The sequence below is a fragment of the Drosophila subobscura genome, chromosome A (genome assembly GCF_008121235.1).
Source record: "Drosophila subobscura isolate 14011-0131.10 chromosome A, UCBerk_Dsub_1.0, whole genome shotgun sequence".
NCBI classification, from domain to species: Eukaryota; Metazoa; Arthropoda; class Insecta; order Diptera; family Drosophilidae; genus Drosophila; species Drosophila subobscura.
This window is the reverse complement of record NC_048530.1, coordinates 23,910,867-23,935,998: the sequence shown is the minus strand read 5'-3', so window position 1 is coordinate 23,935,998 and position 25,132 is coordinate 23,910,867. Positions and strand designations below refer to the sequence as shown.

The window sequence follows — 25,132 nt, the reverse complement described above, 5'->3', positions numbered from 1 at the left end:
AACTCAAAACGAAACTGCTTGGACTGCTTGTATCTTCTCTCTGATCTCTGCAGGCTGTTCCACTCTCCTCTCTCCAGCACTCAATGGGTTTGTTTGCCCGAGTTTGTGGTTGTGCGGCTGTGGAATTGTTGCTTATTTTTAGACATCAGTGCGCTATAATTAGACTGCGACTTGAAGCTGTTTGACGGTTATCTCTCTCTTTGTCTCACTGGATTACTCTCTCTCTCTCTCTCCCTCTCGCTCTGTGTCGCTCTTTAGTTTGGCCACTTCCTGCCGTTTGGCTTTGTTGTTGCTGTTGCTGTTGCTGCTGCTGCTGCTGCTGCTGTCACGCATCCCACGTCCACTCCATTCAATTGAGTGTTCGTGCGTGTGTGTGTGTGTGTGTTCCAGTTGTTCGAAGCTTACACTGCACCAAAAAAATTAGTATGTTTGAATGCAACACAGCCTGCTCCAATTTGCCCCTCAGTGACTTCTCAATTAAGTTGGGGGAGTGCGTTCGAAGCTTTCACAGCCTCAAATTGAGTGTGTTCTAATTGTTTGTGTGTGTCTCTCACTTCCGCTTTTTTTGTTGTCGCTGCTCTTCGTTTCACTTTCGTTGCACATGCGCCTGCCTGGATGCCAGTTAGGTTCCGCTCTGCGTTTTATTTTGTGTGGAATCGGTTCGCGTTTGAGAGGGATCTGATCGGATTGCTCACGTTCTTCGTTGTTTCACAGCCAAATTGAAAAAGAACCGTTTAAGTGCGGCCAGCGCTCCGCGAAGCCGAAGCCGAAGCCCGCCCCGCTCTCCTCTTGCTTGCCATCGTCTTCGTGGTCGTCGTCGTCGGCAAATCGTGTTCGTTCCATTCGTTTGCGTTCGGGCGAGCTTCTTGTGAACGGTACTCGAGGAACGGTACTCCAAGGTATGCACTACTCGTGGAGCTGCATGCAACAGGCAGACAATAGAAAATGTATGTATGAATTTATGTACATTCATGTACATATGTATATGTATGAATGTATATATTTAAATATGTATGTTGAGTGGGTATCCCTATGTTCGTAACTCATTTAATGCAGTTACGCTTACACTGCTTCTGTGGCCATGCATTTATGTGTTCAAAGTGCACGTGAAAGCCACGTCCAGGGCAGCGGCCGAAGCGACGCCCCGCTTTTTGGCGTAGCGCCGCATGTTTTGGTACAAAAACCAAAAAATAATGTAAACAAAAGTGAGGAAAGAAAACAAATTTCTGGCCATGACACATCCATCCAATCAACTTTGGGTCACTGTGGGTCCGCCACTGTTGCGTCGGGATTGTGTGTGCTCAGCATTAAGCATTAAGTGCGGCGGCCCGAGTGCGCTACACTGACAATAATATTCACGAGATTGCCTGTGAGCAAAGTACATGTGTGCGTGTGTGTGTGTGCGTTATCTGGCCGAGAGTGACAAATGCAAACAGCAACAGAAGCAAATAGAGTGAATCCATCGGAACAACAGCATCCCTTCAGCCCCCTCCCCGCTGTTATGGCAGCGATCTGTACATTATGTATACATAAACTCATACATCTATGCATGTAAATATGTATACATAAAGCACTTGTAATTGCCACATTTTTGGCTTTATTTTTAACCCCTTCAAGGGATCCCACAAACCTTTCTTCTGAGTTCTCTGTCATACATAAATGTACATACATAAATGTAAATACATACATAAATTTGTACATTTTGCTGCTGTATTTGTTTGACTGAAATTCGATTCACTGATTGTGGACTGTGAACCGCAGTTTTCTGTGCGAGATGATTACAGAAGATAATTGGCATGGGCATTCCCTCCTCCCACTGGACGGTCTGGTCCTTGGTCTAGGGTTATGGCAGGCATCTGGCTTCCATCCGTATACCCCACATGCCACACATACTGGGGTCTTGGGCTTGGGCTTGGGCTTGGGCTGTGATAATGTCTGTCGATAAGACTTGTTGATGTTTTTGTTGCTTTGCCGCTGGCGCTGCCGTGACTGGGACTGCGACTTCGACTGCGACTGCTACTCCGAGTGCAGGCGGGAGCAGCAGAGGATGAAGAACGGAAACCAATGGGGCATCGTCGCATCGGAGGGCGTCGGGCGTCGGGCGTAACGCTGTGAAAAAACCGTAAACAACGGGGCAACGTGTATTCGACGTGATCTAGTTTCAATTCAAAATAAGAGATCCCTATTTTTAGCATTAATCTCTCTCGCGCGCGAGGAAAACAACAGAGAGCAGAGCAGAGCAGAGCTGAAAGCAAAGCGAGAGTTGCTCCGTTCTAAGTAATTTGGTGAGATAAGCAGGCGTCTGTGTCTGGGGGATGGGGACAGGGATGTTGCCAGCGAGGAGCATCACTTGGAGGGAGAGAGAGAGAGAGAGAGAGAGAGAGAGAGAGAGCTGCAGGGTGGATGATGGCATACGCAATGCGGTGCAAAGTCCAAGGTGGGAAGGCCCACACATTGGTTCAAAAACTACACAAAATGGGAGGATCGATAACTGATCGATAACTAATCGATTGTCGATTATTTGAGGAAGAGCAAACAAACATCGATGACTTGCATTTGTCGATGAATTATCGATAGGCAACGCAGCAGTGCGGCAGTGCAGCTCCTTTGGTTTTTTCCTCTATCCATGCCCCAGCGCCAGTGGGCGATAAGCCGCCCGCCCACTTGTGGGAGGCGCCACTGAGGCCCCCCCCCCCACGTTTCCCTCCCGCCCGATCGAGCAAATATTGTTTACTTGTGCTAAAATTGGATCTCCATTGATTGACATGTGCGGCAGGCGGGCGCCAACAACAATCCAGCTCAGACGCAGATTATTGACCCAGAAGCGTGGAGGAGGTGATGGCTCAGCCTCAGCCTCTGTTGCTGGCTCTGGGCTCTGGCTCTGGGCTCTGGCTCTCGGCTCTGGCTCTGCCTCTTGCCGCTGCTTGTGTTTGTTGTTGATGAAAAGCCTAGACATCGGCGACAACAGTCCACAATCTTAATTATAGCAACAGAAACAACAACAGGCCATCCATCGGCATCGCCATCGGCGTCGCCATCGGATTCCCATTAGAGCAAAACTGAACTTTGCAATTAAGTTGCAAGTTCCATGAAATTGCATGGCAAATGTGTAACTAAATATAAATTAATCTTCCCCTTATTATTACTAATATTATATAATGGTTAAGTGTGGATATTAATACGAGTTGAAGTTATAGCTACTTGGGTTTTAGCGTGCAGCATTTTGGAAGAGATTTTCTCCAAGAATTTGCGAATTATTTTGGGACAGCGGCAGGGGCAGTGCATATTATGTGTCGGGCATGGCGGCACACCTCAAAGGTTGTAAATGGAGTGCTGCACCAGTTGGCTTCGCTTGAAAATTCTGCACTTGATCCGTTATTTGTATGGAATAAACACGAGCAAGCGGCGGCGGCGGCGGCGGCGGCGGCGGCGGCGGCAACTCCCTTTTGCGGCATTTTCGCGGAAACTTCAGCGAGCTCAATTGTGTTTTTGTTTATTAGAACAGCGACAAATGAGAATTTATAGAATAAGCATTATAAAATGCAGCAAACGGATTTATATTCCCAATTCAGCTTAAAGTTTATTAAATTGAGATAGATCCCAGATCCTCCCTCCTCACCTTGGTACACCGAGTGCTCCCAATGTCGATTCCGCTTCAGAATTGTTGCGTTTATTCTTAACGCCCGGCGATACGAAATAAACAGCACCAAATTATCGCCCGATGTCAATAAACTGTATGAAGCGAACCCGCAACGCGACCTGTACCCCAACAACAACAACAGCAGCAGCAGCAACAGAATGGGATGCGATATGCACACATAAGCACATACGTGTAGGTGTGTGTGTGCATGCAGATGGCTCGAGCGGAGACCAACAGCGGGCATAGACACACATTTGTTTGGGGGAACATTTGGAATTGGGATGTGGCTGTGGCTGTGGCTGAGGTTGAGGCTGAGCCTGGGCATTGGCTTTGGGAATTGGCAGTTGCTGCCAATGAACTGCAATCGGTTAAGAGGCCTCAAGGTCAATGTCTGCCCCAAACACAAACAAAAAGAACAATCGCAGAGCTGCAGGGCAGTGGGAGCAGGAGCAAAGAGAACGAAAGAGAAAGCAAAAGCGTCAGTGATGGCCAAAAACAGTGATGTCAAAAATGTCACAAGTGAATTGCAGGTACAAATTCCAAATTGTGGAAAAACTTTGGAACATTTAAAGAGTAATGCGAAATGGGTGGAATACCCATTGGATTATGTGTGTTTAGGATATTCTCCATCGATTGGCACTCGCGCGGCCGCAGGCTCGCGGGGAATCAGTGACCCAGAAATGGAACGAAACAAAACGGAACGGAACCGCCGCCATGTGCCCATCTCTAATCTCCACCGAGTGCCGAGAGCGGCCAATGGCTCCGCTCAGTCTCAGTCTGCGCCGCGGCTCGGGCTGGAATTCGGGCCCTGGACTGGGGCTGGACTGGGCCTGGCCTGGGGGTAGACCTGTCTGGACTCTGTCTGGTCGAGGCGAGACGCGGCCTTGAACACGCCCACCGCCCGCTCGGGGGCCGTTGCACTCGCGCCTTGTGTGGGTCATGGGTCGTGGGTCGGAGAGACAGATGCGTGTGTGTCCTGTGTGTGACCTTTCAACTCGCTGCAGCACGCACTGAATTCGCAGTGTCAGCGATTCAATTCGGTTCGAACTCGAACTCGAACTCGTTTCGAATCACTTGAGCGGCGCGTGGACATGGGCTATGGGCGCGAGTTGTAAACAGAATCGGCCATATAATATGTATTTACGAGTACGAGTACGAGAACGAGAACGACTCATGTGTGCGATTAGGAGCACGATTTCTAATGAAAATCGAATGTAAATAAATATTAAATAAATCACGCAAAATAAACAAAAAGCAAAAGGAAAAGTATCAAACGCATTTCCAGCGAATTCATTAAGGAAAAACGCAAAACCGAAGAGGATTTTGAGGGAAAACAGAGCGAATATTGGATAATCCAATGTACATGAAATGTACCTAAAAGCAAAAGATTCATGCACTTTTGTACTTAATGAATTATTCACTTATTCAATTATGTTTATTCTTATATATTTGTAAACATAGTCGCACAGTGCTCAGGGCACATTGTAATCACGCGAATCCATTGTCCAAGCCAAAGTGATGCCAAAAGCGGCAATAATAATTAATTAAAATTGATTCTACCGCGATTAGCCGCTCGCAAATCCACAGCTTGGGATTGCCAAACAACAATAAACAATAAATAAACAACATCAAGGGTCGCATGTCGATTGTAGTCAACTTTCTCGTGCTGTGCTCTATTTTATTCTGGAATCAATTAATTGTCTGTGGAATTTTAGTGCCAGTTTCTGGCTTGGGTCCGAGATGCTTGAAGGGAAATTACGGGGAATTTTCGTTGCAGTTTTTAGTCCTCATGGGGGGGATGGGAAATTTTGTGCACCGAGCAGCTAGTTGGCAGCAGCTGCTCCTGCTGTCGGTGGATGTCGCGAACTGGAGGGCCCATAGCTGGGATGATTGCCCGCATTGAAGACTTCCATGGTCAGATTTTTGGCCAGGAACTGGGCCACAAACTTGGCGGAATCGAAAGCCGCAACTTCGAGGCCGCTGGCCCTTTGCTTCCTCTTGGCGGCGTCCGCTCGGCGTTTGCGCTTCTCCAGCGCCTCCAGGGCCTGCCAAATGATGGGCAGGCTGATGGGCTCCTCGATGCCAGTGCGCAGCAGGGTGAAGTTGGTGCGGCGGCGGGTCACGGTGTAGGCAGCGCCATTGGGCCGCAGAAAGAAATCCTCGTCCGGCTCCGATTCGCTCAAGTCTGGATGGGGAAGTGGCAGTGGAAACACGAAGGAAAAGGCAGCCACCGCCAAAGCACTTACCTGGATCCTGGAACACAGGCGCCTGTTGAATGGGCGGCTGCACGCGGCCCAGCATATTGGGCAAGTCCCCGCGACCGGCCAGCATCTGGGCAATCATGCGGGGATACCGCGTTAGGTGGCGGGAACGAAGGTAAAGGAAAGCCTGATTCTGGCGATTCATCTGTGCGGCTGGGCGAGGAATCTGGTGCTGGTTCTGGTTATGTGCCTCGTCTACTATCCTTGCGCTGCCGGCGGCGGGTGACCACAGAGATAAAAGTGCTCGTATCATGTGGTCGGCGTCGGTAATTGGGGGGGGATCCGTTTAAAATAAAAACATTTACAATTTTTTTTTGTCGAGAAAACGATAAACGAGTGAACGAAAGATAGTAACACGAAAGAAATCAGCTCTATGACAACGGAGACGAGCGCACACCCAATGGCTCCTGTGTGTAACAAATTTTCGATATTCCCATTCAAATCCAAATTCAAATCATCCCGCCCCGACTCAGCGCCATCTGTGGTGCGGCATTGAGACTAACCAAAGCTGCGTTGCGTATGCCATGTAGCATGTAATGTAGAATGTATTGTGCATACCAGTTTTTTTGTTCACCTTGTTAGTTTAATCCTTATTTTGTAAGCAATCCAATAAAAAGAAATCACAAAAGTAGTCAACCTTTTGGAAAATTGATTGATGAATTGGCAAAAATAATAGTTTTAGCGCTGAGAGTCCTAACTAGCTGGTAATATTAAACAGAATAGCATAATCGAAGAAAATTATTGACGATTTACTGTATATAAAATGACAAGGTATATTTCGGTATATTTTTGAGGGTGGTGCGGTATATTTGATCGATAAATCCGAAGCGGCAAATGCAAAAACAAAAACAAAACAAAAATATTAATATTTATAATATATCCCACCCCGTCGCAGTGTTTATGGCCATTTAACCTATCAATGGGTATGTAAGTATGATTAAAGACATATGTATATAGGCTTAGGGTATGTACAAGTGTAAATTTGTATGTCTAAGGTTAAGTGCATGTTTTGGTACGTGCTGGCTTGTAGCAGACTGTTTTATCTGGAACGTGCCATCGAAGGCACAAATTTAGATAATTTAAGGCTCCTCGTTAGACTGTCATTAGAGAAGTTAATTCAGACCAAGCTTGGGTGGAGTTTGCACTGCTTGCACTTCCACTGCAAGTAGCTGCAATAGGAAATTTGTCATTTAACTGTAAACACAGAAGGGGAATGCAGAGCGGGATTTATGTATGTATGTAAATTGTTCCCTGTAATTCCGCTCGAGTTGTCCTAGTTTCCCTGTACTTATACCTTATCGACGGGACTGATGGATCGCTTATGGTCGCTGGTGATGCAATATAACAGTAACAGTAAGCTCTGGCTACAGGTGAACCGCTCTCTACTTGCTGGGGGCATGCTGCATTCCACGAAGGTTGCCCTTGCCCCCGTCCGTGGCGAAAACCGGTATGAAGCAGCAGTTTGACAGGAAGCGGGGTGTGGTGGTTGAGGGCTTTGCCTGTACTGTTTGATTGTGTGTGCTGGTGGTGGGGCGTGGTTCGTGTAAAGGAACTTCAAGAGATTTGGCTGGAAGTGAAGTGCGACGGCGGCAAGGTCGAGTCGTTTCGTTAGTCGCGCACACAACAGTCAGACACAGACATGAAAACCTGGTCGAGAGTGGAGCACACGCACACGCACACGCACACACAGACGCAGTGCATGTCTTACACATGTACACACATGTTTGCACATGTCTCTCTGTACGCCAGTGTGTGTCCCGTCCGTCGAACACGGCGGCGATAGAGGCCCCCAAATGGTTCCACTATCGAAGTTTGTGCGGCATAAGCAGTTCGCAGTCCACGCTCGACAGACGTGCTTATTCTCTTTCGTCTCTCTCTCTCCGTCTCTCTCGGCCAAAGTGCTTGCTCTCGCCTCGCCGCCTGGTGTCTGTCGCCTGTTGCATCCCCACCAGTCATCTCGGCATCGGCAGCGGCAGCGGCATCTCATCTTTATCTTCTTGGCGAACCTGTTGCACGCTCTCCGCTCTCTTTTTTTCCCAATTTTGTTGTTGTGCTTTTTGTGCGTACTTTTCCCATGTCCACTGGAACTGGAAGGAGGAGTGTTTGTGGCTGAACCGAAGAGAGGTGAGTGCATGAGCGACCCCAGAATGTGCGACATATCAGTGTGTTTTTTTTTTGCAACAGATATGTTCGCAAACCACCAGAATTTAGGCGGTTTTCAAGCAGCGACTGTCAAGAAGCTCAAGAATTTCCCAACCACAAAGCCACAAAAAAAAACCCAATGACTCAACTGCCAAATCGAGCAGAAATTCGTTTCGTTTCAACAAGTTTTCAACAAATAAATGTGTACTAGCTATAATCAACTGATAATGAGTGGCACTACTGCTGCGCTGAATTAATAATAGGTTTAAAGTTTAAACAAAGGAAAGAAGGCCTTGGGGCAGCCACTTATTAATTGCAAATTGTACTTTCAGGTGGCAACCCTGCTATCGTCAAGCTCTGAACTTGACCAAAATTCTAAGTCGCACCGCCCGAGCAAGACTCCTCCCGCTGATCAGCGTGCAAGTTGTACACGAAAACGAGCATCACAGACGCCTGCACTGCTTGCACACAATGGGTTCGATTAACTGTAAGGAGTACAAGACAACGGGCAATGTCACGCCCCAAAAGGAGCAATCGACAGGTACGCACATACAAAAGTAATTAGATTCCGTGGTGTTTCTATTCACAAGTGGATAGTCCATCAATTATCCTTGCCAGCAAACAGATAGTAATCCAATCTTTGCCTTTGACCATGATACGGGAAGGGGAGGGAAGGGAAGGGAAAGTCATGTTTCCTTTCCCCACTCACACAAGGTCTAATTTGCGTTGATTCGAAACCGGCAAGACAATAATCGCCTCAACGGAATGAGTGTGGCTCCAGTGGAAGTGGCGAGCACAGCTTGTTTTTGTTTTTATTGTTTTCTTTTGTGCCTTTCCCATAACCACTTTGCGGTCGGTACCCAGCTGTTAGTTAAGTGACTTTTATCGGCATTCGGTCTGCCCGCCTCTTCGGCTCTAGCTTACATCGTCGTCCGCGACGTCAGCGTTCGCCATTCGTGCTATTCGCCTGCCAGCTGACGGTTTACGGTCCCCCTCCACCCCGCAACAGAGAAACCCTGCAAAAATAATTATTTTTGCAAATCAACTCCTTGAGCAGCCCAGAACCTTCCGTTTGTGTGTTTAATAACTTTTCGGTAACATATTTGCAATAATTATTGTTTATGGTTTTTGTTTTGCGGTGTTACAATTGTGTTTTTTTTTGTTGTGTTCTTGCTGCCATTTGAGTCATGCTGGTTAGACAAGGCCAACCGGTTTGTGCGGGTCAGCACAGCAGCCAAAGTGTGCGTGTGTGTGTGTGTTTATGTGTGCAAGAGAATGAGAGAGCGTGTCGGAGAAGACACACGAAATCTGAATCATGCCTAATTAGAGAGACATTGCCAAATGGGGAAAAAATACAAGCATACAGTGCAGCCAATAAGTTTACGCACAAATGAAGACGAAGACGCAATTATACTCTCACTCTCCCTCTCAAACGCAATCTTGGGTACAAAAGTAAGGGGAAGTGCAGCGAAGATGGAAATTAACGGTTTAAAGTAGAGGAACAAATTAAGGGGAAAAGTCCCTATGTGCGTGGGGACTTTTTTGCGACAAAATTAGCCACTGAACAGCCTTGAATTTGTCGCTGTGTGGAAGGAGTTGTCAAAGATCTACAATTGTCACGCGAACAGGCCATCCATCATTCAAGCCACTGAAAATCGAACATACAATTCCATCTAAGTTTGACCTTCCCCGGGGTTAAGCGGTGCAAATATTGCAATCTACTCTGGAGTCTACTCCGATGACTGGAGAATTCCCCTGCTTGATTATAGCAACCGCAACGTAATATAAATTCCCCAATTATAGCCCAGGTCGGCATGGGCCCAAATTGCCCGTCACGGGCGCGAGGAAGCTCTAATCTTTATGGCTGGGCTCCCAGTGATGCATCGGAGATATCATCGGGCGAAACACTCGCACTCGTAATAGATCCGCAGGTCATACCCGATAGGAGCCCAGAACCCTATCTGAGTGGAGCACACGCGGACAGGTGTTTCTGTTTGGTTTCTTTTTATTGCTGATGACGTAGCAGAGTAGCAAAGGTGACATTGGAGCAGGTTAAATGAGTCAGCCAGGGCTCAGCCTCGGTTGCCTAGCTTCGCTCTGTTGTGGCGTATCGATCCTAAGGCCTCTCCGGGCTCTTTGTCGCTGACAAAAGTTCCAGTCGCGTGATGGCGGCGTCCAGGAACTTGCGCTGCTCCTGCAGCTGCGGCAGCAGCTCCTCGGCAGTGAGTACGTGAAGCTTGGATGCAATCGAAGTCGATCCTGTGGCAGATTTCTCCGACTCGAGCCAGCGATTGCGCAGGCCAGCGGCTGAGGGTCGCAGCATGTCCAGCACACGCTTGATGATGGAGGGACTTGCCTGCTGCTGCTGCTGCGACTGATGCTGCTTATGAGCCTGTCCGTGGTCCGTGGCAGCTATGCTGCCTTGTGGGAACTCCGGCATTGTCAGCAGCGGTGTCCAAAAGAACGAGCCAATGCCGGAGGAGGGCGCTGCGGTGGCTGCTGGGTGGCTGCTGCTGCTGCTGCTGCTGCTGCTGCCGCTGGTCGCCGTCGTGTGGCCATCCAGCTGCTTGCCTTGCTGCGTGGCAAAGCGCACGTCCAGCCGATCCAAATGGCGCTTCAGGTCGTCCAGCTTGTGCTGCAAGTGCTCAAAGTCGGCAGTCAGATTGATGGCCAGCCGCTGGGTGCTGCTGCTGCTGCTGCTGCTGCTGCTGCTGTTCTCCTCCTCCGCTGGCACTGTCGCCGCCGCCTCCAGTTGTTCGATTTGCAGCCGCAGCTGCTGATCCCGCACTTGCAGCTCGTCCAGCAGCAGTTGCGTCTCCCCGCCCAGCGGCTGCTCCATGTAGATGCGTTCGATCTCACCCAGCAGCCGCTGCCTGTGGCTGCGCAGCGACTGCAGCTCCAGCACAGGATCGCAGGAGGACAGGCCCAGACAGAGGCACACGGCCAGCAGGGCGACGATAAGTTCTGAACACGCGAAAGACATTTCTGAGACTGAGACTGAGACTGAGACGATCCGATGTCAGCCGCTTTCTACCTGACTTTCACCCCCTGCCCCTGGGCAAGTGGAAAACTGAAAAACTGGAAAACCTCGGCAACCTTTTCGAAGTGCTTCGCTTTGTGAACGAACAGATTCTGCCGGATCTCTGCTCGCTCGCTCACTAATTTGTCTGTCTCTTGTTTGTGTCTCTCCCCCAGGTGGCGCCGTGGGTTCCTATCAGTCGAAGTGCAACAGCAGCAGCGGCAGCGGCAGCGGCAACAAAGACGCAATGCCAGTGGAGCCGGAGGTGGTGGAGTACACGGACCCCGTGGCCGTGTGCAATGTCTCCGATCTGAAGGAGAACGAAATGAAGCAGGTGGACTTCGATGAGGACACGCGCGTGCTGCTGGTCAAGCAGAACGGACGCCTGCAGGCGGTCGGGGCCAAGTGCACGCACTACGGGGCGCCCCTGCAAACGGGCGTCCTCAGCCAGGGCCGTGTGCGCTGCCCCTGGCACGGGGCGTGCTTCAACCTGGAGACGGGCGACATCGAGGACTTTCCCGGCCTCGACTCGCTGCCCTGCTACAACGTGCAGGTGAGCAGCGAGGGGCAGGTGCTGCTGCGCGCCAAGCGCGCGGACCTGGCCAAGAGCAAGCGCGTGAAGAACATGGCCGCCCGCAAGCCGGAGGACCAGCGCTGCTTCATTGTGGTGGGCGGCGGGCCGTCGGGCGCCGTTTGCGCCGAGACGCTGCGCCAGGAGGGCTACACCGGGCGCCTGATACTCGTCAGTCGCGAGAGCTACTTGCCCTACGACCGCATCAAGATCTCCAAGTCCATGAACCTCGACATCGAGCAGCTGCGCTTCCGCGACGAGGCGTTCTACAAGCAGCACGACATCGAGGTGTGGCTGGGCGTGGGCGCCACCCAGCTGGACACCGCCCAGAAGGAGCTGCACTGCAGCAACGGGTACGTGGTGAAGTACGACAAGGTCTACATCGCCACCGGCTGCTCCTCCTTCCGGCCGCCCATCCCGGGCGTCAATCTGCACAACGTGAAGACCATCCGCGAGCTGGACGACACGAAGAGCATCGTGGCCGCCGTCAGCGAAGCGTCGCGCGTGGTGTGTCTGGGCGCCAGCTTCATTGCCCTGGAGGCGGCCGCTGCGCTCGTCTCGAAGGTGGCCAGCGTGACGGTGGTGGGCCGGGACAAGGTGCCGCTGAAGGCCGCCTTCGGGGAGCAGATCGGACGGCGTGTGGCCAAGCTCTTCGAGGACAACAAGGTGCAAATGCGCATGGAGAGCGGCATCAGCGAGGTCATTGGCGACGACAGCGGCAACGTGGTGGAGGTGCAGCTGGCGGATGGGACGCGCCTGCCCTGCGATCTGCTCATACTCGGCACCGGCTCCACGCTCAACACGCAGTTCCTGGCCAAGTCCGGCGTGCGGATCAACCGGAATGGCTCCGTGGATGTCACCGACTTCCTCGAGTCGAATGTGCCCGATGTCTACGTGGGCGGGGACATTGCCAACGCCCACATCCACGGGCTGGCCCACGAACGCGTCAACATTGGACACTACCAGCTGGCGCAGTACCACGGCCGCATCGCCGCCATCAACATGTGCGGCTCCGTGAAGAAGCTCGAGGCTGTGCCCTTCTTCTTCACCATGATATTCGGCAAGGGCATCCGCTACGCTGGCCACGGCTCCTACAAGGACGTCATCATCGACGGCAGCCTCGAGGACTTCAAGTTTGTCGCGTACTTCGTCAACGAGGCGGACACGGTGACGGCTGTGGCGTCCGTTGGCCGTGACCCCATTGTCGCTCAGTTCGCCGAGCTGATCTCGCAGGGCAAGTGCCTGGGCCGAGGCCACATCGAGAATGTGGAGGATCGTCAGGCCTGGACGGCCAAGCTTCTGGAGCCGCTGCCTCTGGTGCGCTAGGAGCAGTCGCTGGCGCAACTGCAAGCTGCAAGAGATTTGTCCATGCAAACGTTGAGTTAGTTCCGGAGTTACGCTTCAAATTTGTCGACTTTTTTGTACACAGCGCCGTGCTGGGCCTGCGGCTGGGCTCCTCCCCAGGGATCAATCACACTTGCCTTTAGCCTCAATCAAAGCGAACATGTAACAATCAGTGTTAGGGTCAGTGTCAGTGTAGATTCACACACATATTACACATATTAATTATCCCCCACCCAGTTGCTACACCACCACCCCAACCCACCCAATCCAGTGTTACCCCCAATCTACCTGATTCTATGTTCGAATTTGAAGTTCCAAAATTAAAGTATTGAATACAATAAAGACACAACGAAAAAGGAATGACCAATTGTAGAGAGAGACGATGCAGGTTTAGGAATCACTCTTTGGCGCTAAAAGACGGAAAGAAAAGTTTAAATTGAATTCTCATCGGGGCACCTGGCAGCCCTGTCGATACATCGATGCTACTACCATCGGCAACGACGAGATGGCAGCGCCGCCAAATCTTCAAATATCAAATAGGGTGGCAGTTTTTACGCGGAGATTCTTCAAACGTATTTAATTATTGTTTCAGTGCTAAAAGTCTTTGCAAGCTAGCAATAGCAAATAGAACATCAAAATCGAGGAAAATGATTTTAGATTCACGGTATATTTTGAAGATGCAAGGGTATATTTCGGTATATTTTCGAGGCCTTCACGGTATATTTTATGGATAATTCCGCGGTCACACTGTTCGATTTGTTGTGAAATAAATAAATATTTAAGTTTATTACATAAACAAACGCTAGCGAAAGTAAACCCTCAATTTAAACACTCTTGCGCTCGGACATATAGCAATTTCATCAGCAATGGGCAGCAACACATCCAAGGGAGTCGAAGTCGCTCAGGCCGCTGCATCAGAGCCAGTTGTCGCGACTGGCGGTGCTTCCGGTGCCGCCACTGCTGCCAAGCCCAAGTGCAAGGCCTGCTGCGCCTGTCCCGAGACCAAGCGGGCGCGTGACCAGTGGTAAGTGTGCAGGACAGGACACACACCAGTGTGGATGTGACGCAACACTTCTAATGTGCTCCATTCTCTCCATTCCCAAAAACAGCATGGTGGAGCGCGGCGAGGAGAACTGCACGGCACTGATAGAGGCGCACAAGCAGTGCATGCGGGATGCCGGCTTTAACATCTAAGCGGCTACAGCTGCAGCCCCAGCCCCCTGTTTGTTTCTGTTGTATCTCATGATAATTATTATAGTCGTAACTTAATTGAAAGTCAAATCGGTTCGGGCCAAATGCGTTCTTGTCTAATACAGAGAGAGAGAGAGAGAGAGAGAGAGAGAGATAGCGCTACAGTTCAGATAAATCTAAGTGTGCGCAAGGCCACAACGGCGGCCATGTAAAACGTGATGAGCTGCATGCTGGCAAAGGCGATAACCCGGGCTGGCTGCGGCACAGGATACACGGCGTAGACCAGCGTGTGCACTAGGCGGGCCACGGAGGCCACACGGAACAGATTGCAGGCCACCGTGGCATCCGGATTGGTGCTGATGTAGATCAGGGCCATGATGAAATACGGCAGAATGTTCTCCATGTCATTGCGATGAGCTCTGCGAGTGGATCGATGAGAGGAATGATAGTAAAGGACTACGACTTCAACGCCTACCTGCGTACGCGCTCCACGTGTGGATCATTAAACTGCACCTCGGTGTTCTTGAAGAAGAGATCCTCCTGATTGGGAAATATCTGTGAGGGCAGACAACAAGACAGCTCTATTAAATCTGACTGGGAATGCCACAGACCACGTGTGAGGCGCGAAACTGGTTTACCTTGCGCCTCAGTCCCAAAGGAACCAGCCCCAGAAGCTGTGAATAGTCGATGAGGCGCGGCTTGAACAACTGCAGCTGCAGCTGCTGCTGCTGCTCCTGCACTTACCTTGTAACGAAAGCGTTGCACGGCCGTTAGGGTCGACATCAGCAGCATCTTGGCCACCAGCACCGTGGCCCAAAACACATAGCAACAGAAGATGGGATTGTCCAGGCTGTATAGCTCCCGGGCGGACGGCATCTGGCTGCTATTTGTGGACATCGTGGAGCGGTAGGTGCGTGCGTACGATTCAAGCTGACTGGAGCGAGTGAGCGCAACTCTCAGCCGCGGGGCCGCCGTAGCCAGTGGTCAAACAGGTTATCTATTTGCGTCGAATCTGTATGCAAAGTTGAGTGGAGTGCTGAGCGGGGGGTGGGTGGTGTGGGGGTTCACTACTTAATGACCCGTCGGGCCATTTCCTTCCAAAATCTAGATAAATTTGATGCAGCAGACGAGCACATAGATCGCCTCGAAGCAGGTAATCGTAAATGTGGTGGAGAATGCCAAGACGCGCGCCGGCTGGGGAACCGGCACCACAGCGTAGACGAAGGTGTGCAGCAGTCTGGCACTTGCCCCGATGCGTATGAGCATACGAGCGACCATCGGATGCGGCCCAGCGGCCACATAGGCCAGGGACATCAGCATGAACGGCAGCACATTCTCCAGATCGTTCCGATGAGCCCTGCAATGCGGCCGAAAGCAAAGCCAAAATGATGAGACACCACGACAACCGACTTACCGACGCACTCGCTCCACATGGTCATCGCCGAAGCGCACCTCGCTGTCCTTGCTGAGGCGCAGATCCTCGGGATTGGCAAACGTTTTGGTGCGCATCCGCTGGCGGGCTGTTAGCAGCGACATGCACAGCATTTTCAGCACCAGCAGACTCATCCACACCAGGTAGCAGGCGAACACGGGGTTCGACCTGTCCAGCAATGTCAAACGCAAGGGCATGGTCGCGTGCGCGGACACGGAAGTGGGGGTGGGAGTGGGAGTAGCCAAAGTATTGTTTTCCATTTAAGGTAATTATTTGTGGCGGCTCTCAGGCCTGTTCTCGGCAAGTTTTGGCAGGCGACTAGGCGGTCAGATTGTGTCCAGCGTTGGTACACAAATGGAGCAGCTGAGCCGATTCCCAGGACCAAGTATTGACGTATAATCATGCCTAATTGTTGGAATATTCCAGAAGGGGTGGGCATGGGCATGGGTATGGGCAGGGCCAGCGCGCCGAAGCAGTGAAAGCAGTGCAGGATTGATCTTTTGCGATGCGTTCAAACTGTAAACTTGAAGCAGTGCAAACGAACATTAAAGCATTTAAATTGCCACTCATCATGACACAGCACTCAACAGCCAAAAAAAAGCATCAAGGTCACCGAGCAAACAAAAAGAACTAGAAGTATAATGAGAGACCATAAAATAAATATCAAGACAAAGGCTATACAAACGGAAGCGCCCAAGCCAAACGAGTGTTAGTTGGATACGAAAGAGCAAGCAGTGCTTGCTGAGCCCAGCTAAGCGTGGAGCAAGAGGGAGCTTAAATGGGGAAGAGAGGAAACTTCATGTGCCGTTTCTCTTTTCTCCTTTGATTTCTCTCTCTTTAAACATGTTCGACGTTCCCAGCGCACCAAGGGGGAGGGGAGGGTTACCACAAATGTGCGCATTAAATAATGGTTGATACTCCGCTAATTTACTACACTACTCAACACAATAAACTAACTTTTATTGATCGATTTCGGACCGCTTACAACTGCCTGATGATATTTTTTTTCTATGGCAGTAGCATTTTTCATAGTTTTAGACAAAGTCGGTTTGGCTCGAAGCATAAATAAAAAGTTATACTTTGTTGAGTGGTGCTATTGATTAACCGCAAATTGCCTTTTTGCGGTCTCTATTGGTCAAAGTTTTGCACGAAAGTTGCTATAAACTTTTACTTTTCCCAGAGGGCGCTGCCCCGCACTCGCAAGCTCATTTTAGGAGCATACTTTCGGGCTTATCGTAAGAAATTTCCAGATTTTAGATAAATACTTTACACGAGGCTAATATTGTTTAGAAGCGGACTGGCCGTAACAATCACCCTTGCCCCTTTCAGTTTGGATTCCACGTCACTGTGCCGGGTGGTGCTGGACTGGCTGGCTTGTGGCTTGAGTACGTGGAAACAGTGCATGGCACTGAAATGGACACGGTACACAAACTGGACAAGATGTGTCAAATGAGCTGATCCCCAACTGGTGCTGAAACTGAAGCTAATACCGATCGATCCAACATATGTCGGCTGTTAGACCCTTCGACTTTTATATGTACATATGTATGTAATTTCATATGTATACATACATATCTACATATTACATACATATTTACATAGAAGGATTCATATATTTTGGCGTGGGAATTCGCCTCTTGATCTCACGACATCACAACCCGAATAATGTTTATTATTGAGCCGTTCAGGGTACAAACAAAATTTCGTTTGATAAAGCACTCGAGAGATATCTCGTTTCCGATTTGTGTTCTTGGTCGATCTACGATTACGAGACGAGTATCCCCCCACCCCAATAATGTTTATTACTGACTCTCAAACGATAATAAACATTAAAAATGCAGTCTCAAGTCCAGACAGTGCCGCCGGTCTGCTTTTGCTCCCTTTGTTTTTTTTACTGGAATATTCCAGTTTTGGACGGCCGCTGTTCATCTCTGTTCCACACATTTAACCACATGCCATGACTGGCCATGCCATGCCATGACGTATGCCCAAGAGTTGCTCTTTGGTCTCGTCTAAATTTAGTCCAAGAATTATATTTGAATCTTGTTCGCTTGTGTTTCTTGTTTCTTGTTTCCTTTCCTTCTTCCATCTTCCATCTTCTCTCAAATAAAACACGCGCTCCAAAGCCGACGACGACGCGTCGCATCGTCCCACAGCCGCAAGAGGTGAGGGGTGCGGGGAGGTGTCGTCATCGCCCGCCCGCCGCCCGCCACCCGCTTCCCAACCAGACGACAAGCTCGTCAGAACACGAAGGGAGTTCAAAGTCCAAAGCTGCCGGATGACTTTGTTCCTTTGGTTCTGCGGTTTTGTTATTGTTTTGTTTTTGGTTTTGCACTATGACGAATTAATTTTAATACTTAAGCAGTGCACACATGCCCCCCCCCCCCACTCCCCTTAGAATTGTTAGCTAAATATAAAGCAGTGTAAGGACAGGCAGAAAAACTCAAGGAATTTGAACGCAAAAGAAACTTCCAATACTTTCTGGACTGGGTTTTTATCATGAGTGGGCCGCAGACATTTCTCAGACTGAACTTTGAGGCAATTTTTGAACCTCGAGTGTCACTAAAAAGCGATTAGCAGAGCGAAACAATGTTTAATGAGTGGCTTAGAGGTTTATATGCCTCCATAATGATAGCCGGCGACACTTATAAAACAAAGGCATTAAATGGTTGAAGCAAACGAAACCAAAAACAACAAAAGTAACAATAAAAGAGTATTTAAACACTCTTATCAGGCCGACACAGTCTATCTGAAAAGCAAGCGAAATACAAAAAAAGGAAATAAATACAACTTTAATGAAATCAGCCAACGACTCATTCGCCACTCACTCGCCGCTGATTCAAAGTCCGAATGAGTATATCATTACGAATACTATTACCTGAGTGTGTATCCCCCCCACTCTATATATAGAGTATGCCTAGGTCTCTGCCAAAATGTACGCTAGATGCTCCCTCCCCTCCCTCTCTCGATGGGACAGATTGTCCAACAAAAAAAATTAGACTACGGAAATGACTTTTAAACATTGGGAATAATATTAACGGACCGAAATGTTTTTGTCTGCGATAACGGAGAGCCAGAGATGTGCAAGAGAACTGCTTGTGATTGTCAAGCAGTTCAGCATGTACTATGTAGCGTACGCAAGGGATTTCATACATATGTAAATATGTAAATAGGCACATACCGATCGAATTACCGATGAACCAAACCATTACCAATAATTCCCTTGCATGGTTTATTAATAGTTGGTATCTGGGAATGGAATCGTCACTAGCCCCCAAGAACCCTGGCCACCACAGCACCAGACCGACCCCAACCCCAGCCCAACCATATCCATGGTCAGACCAATTGGCGATAGGCAATCGACGGAAGACAGCACCTGCGCTTGATGGTTACAACATAAACAACGTCATGACGACAATGTACAATCTGGACTTTGGAATGACAATGTGAATACCCCGCTACGCATAACAATCGTTCCAGTGGAATCGTCTCGTCTGGCTTACATCTTATCAGAAAGCGGCAAACACACAATTTTACATACACACACACACACACACACACACACACACACACATACATACGTACATATGTACTGCCTTTGGCGCCGTTTAATAGCTGGAGAGGACAGAACATTGTTTCCCTTGCAGTTCACGTAATTTGTTTTCGTTTTGCCGGACTTTGGAATCCGCCGTAGAATTACACAGCACAAAGTTATGTACGTATGATATTAGCTGAGACCCAAAAGAGAGCAGGAAAGAGTAAGAGAGAGTAAGAGAGAGAGAGAGGGAGATGTGCAGTGACCGTTATCGATGCGTTGGGGCCTGGGGTCTGCGGCCCGTAGCTGGTCAAAGGTTCCACGAAGCATTTGCGTGGTTCCCATTGCCCATTGATAATGGAAGTGCCCCCTCATATACACACACACACACCCACAGACACACAAATACAACAAACATCTTGAAATGTACTTCAATATAAACTTGGGTTTGGCGCACGGCGAGAAGCAGCGCTCTTCGTATTAATCTAGTTGTCAAGCATAAGCATGACCAGCTAACAGAACGCTCTCTGGCCTCTCTTCCACTCGAAAACATTGATACAAATTTCACCTAAAAAGCACAAGTCCCAAGTCTCCGTCGAACCCCATTACTTATTATTCAGACTTTTTACATCACTTTTATGGTTTTCAGGGAAATGTCTCTTTGTCCAACATTCAGCATACCCTTGGGGAAGGGAAACGATAAATGAATTGGTAAAGAAATGTCAATCTGAGCAAAATACATTGATAATACATAGCTCTAACAATAACTAATGGAAATAGGGTATTAAAGTGTCCATACTCATGGCTGAACCTGGTTGACCAGCAACAATGACGTAGCATGGCGAGCACACTTGCATTTCATGGTTCTTTGTTTGGTTGACCTTTTTTGCTTAAACCCTATTTTAGACACAATCAAGAAAGCAACCGTATTTAAAGTAAGCCATTCATATAGACAATGTATTTATCAATTGGAAAAAATTGGGTGTTCAGGGTTGAGGCTTCTAGCTAGCTAATAATATTAAACGGAAGATCAAAATCGAGGAATGCGTTTGCCGATCAAAGACAGAGAACGCTTAACCCATTGTCGACCAGTGGGAATTCAAATACACACCCATAACATAATGGTGAAATAATTTTAGCGCAGTTCAGGTAAAAGATATCGTGTACATTTTTTTCGTAAGAAAAGGAAGATTGTGATGGATCTACTAGAAATATTAACAAACAGTTGTTTTTTCCGCGGTTTAGCTCAAGCTGATCAAATGTTTAAATAGAGGGGGCCCGAGTGGGTTAAGCACGATCACGCATAAATGAGTCGCAAAAGTGAGCCCGTTTGGTGATATATAGGACCGTGCATGCCGCGCTTTTAGCAGAAAAGTAGAAAAGTTGTTCCGTTGATACATCTCACGTATATCAAGTAAAAATATATTGTCGAACAAGAATAATCAATAATTTCTAAGAAGCACCAGCGAACAGACGTGCTCTAAATATCGTATAAATTAATACACAATTTCTTCGCCTTCAACGAAGTTCTTTAAACCGGTGGTGTGAACACTGAACACAGACACACCAAAGCTAAACTGTTTTTTTTGTGCTCCTCCGAGGAAAACCAAACGAAAGAAAGGAGAAAAAGTGCCGCGGCTAGCAAAAGAGCCAAGAGAAAAAGTGAAAACTAAGCAAAGACCAAGAAACAGAGAAAGAAACATGGCAAGTGCAGAGCAAAAACACGCCACGGGAAGCAACGGCACAGCCAAGAACGCCAACAACAAAATCAACAGCGCTCTCACCGAGCAGGAGCAGCCCAAGGATGCCAAGGATCTATTGCCTCATCTGGAGTCGCTGGAGCGCATTATCAAGTTGCCGGTGGTGAATGCAGCCTGGGACAAATCGCAGGATGTCTACGGCAAAGTTAAAGGTAAGTGGAAGTCATAAAACAATGTGCTTGCAATTCCCCCTTTTGCGTGCATTGACCTCTCGGCCGGTCAAGTAACGGTGCCCCCCTTTACGGCATTGCCAGGCCACAGCGAATAGAGCAAAAGCAAATGCAATTGAAACCGAAAACGAAAACGAACACCGTTCCGTTGCTTCGACTTTCGAGTGCATTGATCGCCATTTTGAGTGCCAAAATCGAGTTCGAATCCGAATGTGAGCAGAGAGCCAAAGGCGAACCATAATTTTTTTGATTGACCGACAATGGGCCAAAATTAAACTCAATTGATGTTAATTGACTGCTAGTAGCCAATAATCAAAATCACAGCCGTCGTGACAGCAACAACAACCATGACCTAGCAAGAACAAACAATAAAAAAAGCGAGGTACCCACTCACACACACATGGGAGGTACAAATACCTATTTTTTTGTACGGCACTTTGCCCTCGTGACGATTTGCGATCAAAGTTCGCTGAAATTTACATAACAAAACTTAGCAAAATCGAAAAGAAAACGGCAAATAAAATCCAAAAAGCGAAGAGAGAAAACACGTAGTCTGAAACGTTTCATACACTCGGGCACACACGAACACGAACATAAAGGGCATGCACATGTGTGTGGCTATACATATTTAATGATTGCAACCAGAGTCGCCTTATCCGACAGGGGATCGTGCTGTGGTGGTACGCATGCTGCCGGAGTCACCCTGTGGGTCCACGCCCCTGTCTGGATCCTATACCCATGTCTCTTTCGCACATTTAACTGCAATTTGAGCCGACAGACGCGATGGGGGCTGGGCTCTCGTGCAGTGGCTGGTACGCATGTGGTCGCAGTCACCCTGTCGGCCCACGCCACTGTCTGTAGTTGGACTTTCGACTTGTTTGTGATATTCCGTTCGCTATTGCACACTTACACAGAGCAAAGCAGAATTAATATTGCGGTGCTTCTGTGGTTTCTTGCCTTTGTTGTTGCTGGAATGATGATGTTTGCTGTATGACGAACTATCAAAGTCTAAACTTGTCAGACGAATAGATAGACACACACACACACACACAAATAAATAGAGATAGACCGAACCTAGTTCCAGGGGGAATGAGGGAGAGAGAGAGGCCCTACAAATACATACTGCGCAGTTGCTTATCAGTCAAGAGTGACATTCCTCCTCCTCCTTCCCCTGTTGCTGTTGTTGCAGCCGCTGTTGATAAGTGGCCCGGCTTATCGCACTACGCGTTCACATTGTACATCATTCCAGAAGTTTCATAGGCTAAAAGATCTCGGAATTGATTTATTTTTAGGCAAGAATCGCGTCTTCGAATGGGCGCTGACGGCAGCCGAGGATTGCGTGACCCGCGCGGTGACAACGGCGGCGCCGTTTGTGACTAAATTGGATCGCCCGATCTCGTTCGTGGACCAGACCCTCGTCAAGGGCATCGATAAGCTGGAGGTGAAGGCGCCCATCATCAAGGACACACCCCAAGAGATCTACAACCAGGCCAAGAGCAAGGTGATCGATGTGGTGCAGCCGCACCTGGAGCGCGTGGTCAAGTTCAAGGCTGCCGGCCAACAGAAGGCCGCCTCCCTCAAGGATCTCGCCTGGCAGAAGGCCAACGAGGTGCTGGCCACCCAATACGGCAGCCTGGCCGTCAATGGTGTGGACACCACCACAGCCCTGGCCGAGCGACTCCTGGAGTACTATTTCCCCAAGAGCGAGTCGGACGTGGAAGAGGATAATGGTGAGTGCCAACGATGATCTGATGGCCCATCTGCCCATCCAACCATTCATCCAAGCATGGGACGACGCCCCATCATATGATATAATGCCCCCTGGGGGGCGGCGGCATTTTGGCTAGCTTCCATTTCCATTTTGGCCCGAAATTATTGTTGTTTTTCCTCTTGGCCTGCGCCTGGATGGCGTGTGCGTGTGTAAACAAAATGCTAAATATAACTCGTAAATATTTTTAATTCTCAGATGATAAACAAAATGCCGTCGCGCATAATGGCAAGAGTTCCGAAAATGACAGTAAGTTCCGTTGTTCCATTCCGTTCCGTTCCTCCCCACTGCCAATAGCGCTTGCCTGTGTGCGCTGCGATCAATTTCGGATCGTTTGATCTGTTCGTTTGTAACTCTAACAATCCAACAATCTAACAATGTTTCCACACTAAAACGCATGCACAAAAAAGACTAAAAATAATAATAATTAATAATAATCTCCACTCTACCATACAACCCACAATCCTTACACCCATTAAATGAGAGGGAAGAAGCCAAAGAAATATTTTAAATTTACGATTTTGGGGTTTGATTTGCATTACCAGTTCCAGTCACAGTCCCAGTCCTAGACTCTCCCCCAACCACTCGAAATTAACTGTAAATTAACTGTTGCACAGATGACTAATCTTTCTCTCTATCTCTCCCTCTCTCTCTATCTCTACCTGCATCTATCTCCTTCTGTGTGTGCTGTTTGTTAGTTGTGGTTGTTGGGGAGAGCTGCGACTACGATCGAGAGATTGATGATAGATTCTTAGTGGCCGCCTCAACGGTATTCCTGTCCATGTCCCTGAAAATCATGACCGAAATTGTTGAGTACGTTAGAAGAAATCCAGAGATCATAAACATTATCGATAGGGAACTCAACAAGTTTATGGTAAGCCAAGCAAATAACCTCCACACCACACCCATCCCAAGCACCCACCCACACCCATCCATCCATCCACCCGAATGTGCATTCAAAAAGATGATAGCGAAGAGGCCCACCCCAAGCTAAAGTTGTTTTTGTCTTTGATCATTGCAGTGCCAGTTTCCGCCAGCGAGGATCCAGTCTTACACACAGTCCAGACCGTTGGCCGACTATCCAACAAGATCTCTCGTCGCGTCTATCGAAATGTCTCCCGGCAGATCAAGCAGGTCCAAAAGGGCAACATCAACGACTATCTGAGCTCCCTGATAGCCGCACTCAAGCTGCATCAGTACATCAACTTTATCAACTCATCGATGGGCACAAATGTCGAGCAGTCGACACTTGGGGAAACCTGTTCGCCGTATGGAACAAGCAGCAGCAGCACCGCCACCACCACCACCACCACTGCTGCAGCTGCAACCAGCTCGAACTCCAAGACCAACGCGGCGGCGGCAGCGGCAGCGGCGTCCAAGCCGAAGGTTGCCAAGAGCAAACCAACTTCCACCCAGCCGATTCAGTAGGGATTCTGTTGGAGAAGGAGTTGGAGAAGTTACTCCGGACGGATACCATTTGCTGGAGCCCAGTTATTTCTATATCTATATGCTAGATATGTGCATAAAATTAACCCACAGCCACGCCCACGCACCCAAAACACCCCCACATGCCGCCCATTTTTGTATTTCTTTTAATCTTTTTTTTTTGCCAATTTTTTTTCCCAATTAAAAACTGTCCAAGAAAATTGTGGATGGTGATCGGATCAAGAAAGTGGAAAAGGTTTTTGCTAACTAATTTTAGACTGTTATCCCCAGCCCCCAACCCCAACCCCCACCCCACCCCGCCAATGTTTGCTTTGTAAATATTTATTTGAAGTAACCCTCACACACACACACACACCACACACACACATACACGATACACATATATACATACATATATATGCTCTATAGAAAGCTTAAGTTTTAGTTCTTAAGGCAACGAAAGAAATTCTTACATTTTTTTTTGTATTTTTTTCACTTTTAGCTGTGCTAAATTCGAGCGGGTAAAACTCGCTCTGAGTGCCACGTATGCATTGAATAAAGAATAAATGATAAATGAGGTGCCCATGTGCACATATGTATACCCGATAGCCATTTGTGCCCTAGCTATATGCGTACTCGTAGTAACTAATTCTACTTTCATTGAAGTTGGCTGGGAGCCCAGCCAGCTGATGCCTAATTGTAGCTGAATATGGATTATGCACATTACGCACACATTATTTTGTAGCCACGTATGGAGAATGCAGCCATAAAGTCCGCTCTTAATAATTATGATAATTATAATGTTAAAATATTAATAAAACAAGCAACGTAAAACTGGAACGAACCACAAGAACAAATCTCCACAATTTTCATT

The 25,132-nt window shown here is 48.5% G+C and overlaps 6 protein-coding genes across 11 annotated transcripts; 3 read left to right on the top strand and 3 right to left on the bottom strand.

The window, feature by feature from the left end:
* Nucleotides 1-5,301: 5,301 nt before the first annotated feature.
* On the bottom strand, nucleotides 5,302-6,321 carry LOC117894273. The gene is made up of 2 exons (XM_034801232.1): nucleotides 5,887-6,321; nucleotides 5,302-5,825 (listed from the first exon to the last, which is right to left on the bottom strand). Exons 1-2 carry the CDS (start codon nucleotides 6,152-6,154, stop codon nucleotides 5,464-5,466), a joined length of 630 nt encoding a protein of 209 aa, XP_034657123.1. The 5' UTR covers nucleotides 6,155-6,321; the 3' UTR covers nucleotides 5,302-5,463.
* Nucleotides 6,322-7,763: 1,442 nt separating this feature from the next.
* On the top strand, nucleotides 7,764-13,333 carry LOC117895386 (apoptosis-inducing factor 3-like). Of its 2 annotated transcripts, XM_034803011.1 has the most exons (3): nucleotides 7,764-8,025; nucleotides 8,376-8,584; nucleotides 11,239-13,333. In XM_034803011.1, the coding sequence occupies exons 2-3, from the start codon at nucleotides 8,515-8,517 to the stop codon at nucleotides 12,957-12,959; spliced, it is 1,791 nt and encodes a 596-aa protein (XP_034658902.1). In that variant the 5' UTR covers nucleotides 7,764-8,025; nucleotides 8,376-8,514; the 3' UTR covers nucleotides 12,960-13,333. The 2 variants fall into 2 exon arrangements, with proteins under 2 accessions (XP_034658902.1, XP_034658909.1); XM_034803018.1 differs by lacking the exons at nucleotides 7,764-8,025; nucleotides 8,376-8,584 and adding an exon at nucleotides 9,007-9,137.
* A 408-nt stretch (nucleotides 13,334-13,741) lies between these two features.
* Nucleotides 13,742-14,253, top strand: LOC117901652 (cytochrome c oxidase copper chaperone). Its single transcript, XM_034812492.1, has 2 exons — nucleotides 13,742-14,001; nucleotides 14,087-14,253. Exons 1-2 carry the CDS (start codon nucleotides 13,844-13,846, stop codon nucleotides 14,169-14,171), a joined length of 243 nt encoding a protein of 80 aa, XP_034668383.1. The 5' UTR covers nucleotides 13,742-13,843; the 3' UTR covers nucleotides 14,172-14,253.
* On the bottom strand, nucleotides 14,227-15,103 carry LOC117901637 (microsomal glutathione S-transferase 1). 2 transcript variants are annotated; one of them, XM_034812472.1, is made up of 4 exons: nucleotides 14,913-15,103; nucleotides 14,807-14,842; nucleotides 14,644-14,723; nucleotides 14,227-14,587 (listed from the first exon to the last, which is right to left on the bottom strand). In XM_034812472.1, the coding sequence occupies exons 1-4, from the start codon at nucleotides 15,063-15,065 to the stop codon at nucleotides 14,335-14,337; spliced, it is 522 nt and encodes a 173-aa protein (XP_034668363.1). In that variant the 5' UTR covers nucleotides 15,066-15,103; the 3' UTR covers nucleotides 14,227-14,334. The 2 variants fall into 2 exon arrangements, with proteins under 2 accessions (XP_034668363.1, XP_034668371.1); XM_034812480.1 differs by lacking the exon at nucleotides 14,807-14,842 and having other exon boundaries at nucleotides 14,913-15,098.
* Nucleotides 15,104-15,196: 93 nt separating this feature from the next.
* LOC117901627 (microsomal glutathione S-transferase 1) lies at nucleotides 15,197-16,159 on the bottom strand. Its single transcript, XM_034812460.1, has 2 exons — nucleotides 15,583-16,159; nucleotides 15,197-15,525 (listed from the first exon to the last, which is right to left on the bottom strand). The coding sequence occupies exons 1-2, from the start codon at nucleotides 15,858-15,860 to the stop codon at nucleotides 15,273-15,275; spliced, it is 531 nt and encodes a 176-aa protein (XP_034668351.1). The 5' UTR covers nucleotides 15,861-16,159; the 3' UTR covers nucleotides 15,197-15,272.
* Nucleotides 16,160-20,500: 4,341 nt separating this feature from the next.
* LOC117895864 (lipid storage droplets surface-binding protein 2) lies at nucleotides 20,501-25,102 on the top strand. Of its 4 annotated transcripts, XM_034803855.1 has the most exons (5): nucleotides 20,501-21,047; nucleotides 22,358-22,795; nucleotides 23,032-23,082; nucleotides 23,532-23,707; nucleotides 23,855-24,144. In XM_034803855.1, the coding sequence occupies exons 1-5, from the start codon at nucleotides 20,837-20,839 to the stop codon at nucleotides 23,996-23,998; spliced, it is 1,020 nt and encodes a 339-aa protein (XP_034659746.1). In that variant the 5' UTR covers nucleotides 20,501-20,836; the 3' UTR covers nucleotides 23,999-24,144. The 4 variants fall into 4 exon arrangements, with proteins under 4 accessions (XP_034659746.1, XP_034659726.1, XP_034659757.1 ...); XM_034803835.1 differs by lacking the exon at nucleotides 23,532-23,707 and having other exon boundaries at nucleotides 23,855-25,102; XM_034803866.1 differs by lacking the exon at nucleotides 23,032-23,082.
* Nucleotides 25,103-25,132: the final 30 nt, after the last annotated feature.

What these genes read in the sequence shown, in the direction of transcription:
- LOC117894273 (XM_034801232.1), bottom strand. Translation starts at nt 6,154, where the DNA reads ATGATACGAGCACTTTTATCTCTGTGGTCACCCGCCGCCGGCAGCGCA. An exon ending in GCCTGTGTTCCAGGATCCAG is followed by an intron (nt 5,826 to 5,886) that starts GTAAGTGCTTTG and finishes TTCCCCATCCAG; the next exon opens with ACTTGAGCGAATCGGAGCCG.
- LOC117895386 (XM_034803011.1), top strand. Translation starts at nt 8,515, where the DNA reads ATGGGTTCGATTAACTGTAAGGAGTACAAGACAACGGGCAATGTCACG. An exon ending in CCAAAAGGAGCAATCGACAG is followed by an intron (nt 8,585 to 11,238) that starts GTACGCACATAC and finishes TCTCTCCCCCAG; the next exon opens with GTGGCGCCGTGGGTTCCTAT.
- LOC117901652 (XM_034812492.1), top strand. Translation starts at nt 13,844, where the DNA reads ATGGGCAGCAACACATCCAAGGGAGTCGAAGTCGCTCAGGCCGCTGCA. An exon ending in AAGCGGGCGCGTGACCAGTG is followed by an intron (nt 14,002 to 14,086) that starts GTAAGTGTGCAG and finishes TCCCAAAAACAG; the next exon opens with CATGGTGGAGCGCGGCGAGG.
- LOC117901637 (XM_034812472.1), bottom strand. Translation starts at nt 15,065, where the DNA reads ATGTCCACAAATAGCAGCCAGATGCCGTCCGCCCGGGAGCTATACAGC. An exon ending in TGCAACGCTTTCGTTACAAG is followed by an intron (nt 14,843 to 14,912) that starts GTAAGTGCAGGA and finishes GACTATTCACAG; the next exon opens with CTTCTGGGGCTGGTTCCTTT. An exon ending in CTTTGGGACTGAGGCGCAAG is followed by an intron (nt 14,724 to 14,806) that starts GTAAACCAGTTT and finishes CTGCCCTCACAG; the next exon opens with ATATTTCCCAATCAGGAGGA.
- LOC117901627 (XM_034812460.1), bottom strand. Translation starts at nt 15,860, where the DNA reads ATGGAAAACAATACTTTGGCTACTCCCACTCCCACCCCCACTTCCGTG. An exon ending in CATGTGGAGCGAGTGCGTCG is followed by an intron (nt 15,526 to 15,582) that starts GTAAGTCGGTTG and finishes GCCGCATTGCAG; the next exon opens with GGCTCATCGGAACGATCTGG.
- LOC117895864 (XM_034803835.1), top strand. Translation starts at nt 20,837, where the DNA reads ATGGCAAGTGCAGAGCAAAAACACGCCACGGGAAGCAACGGCACAGCC. An exon ending in GGACGTGGAAGAGGATAATG is followed by an intron (nt 22,796 to 23,031) that starts GTGAGTGCCAAC and finishes TTTAATTCTCAG; the next exon opens with ATGATAAACAAAATGCCGTC. An exon ending in CAAGAGTTCCGAAAATGACA is followed by an intron (nt 23,083 to 23,854) that starts GTAAGTTCCGTT and finishes TGATCATTGCAG; the next exon opens with TGCCAGTTTCCGCCAGCGAG.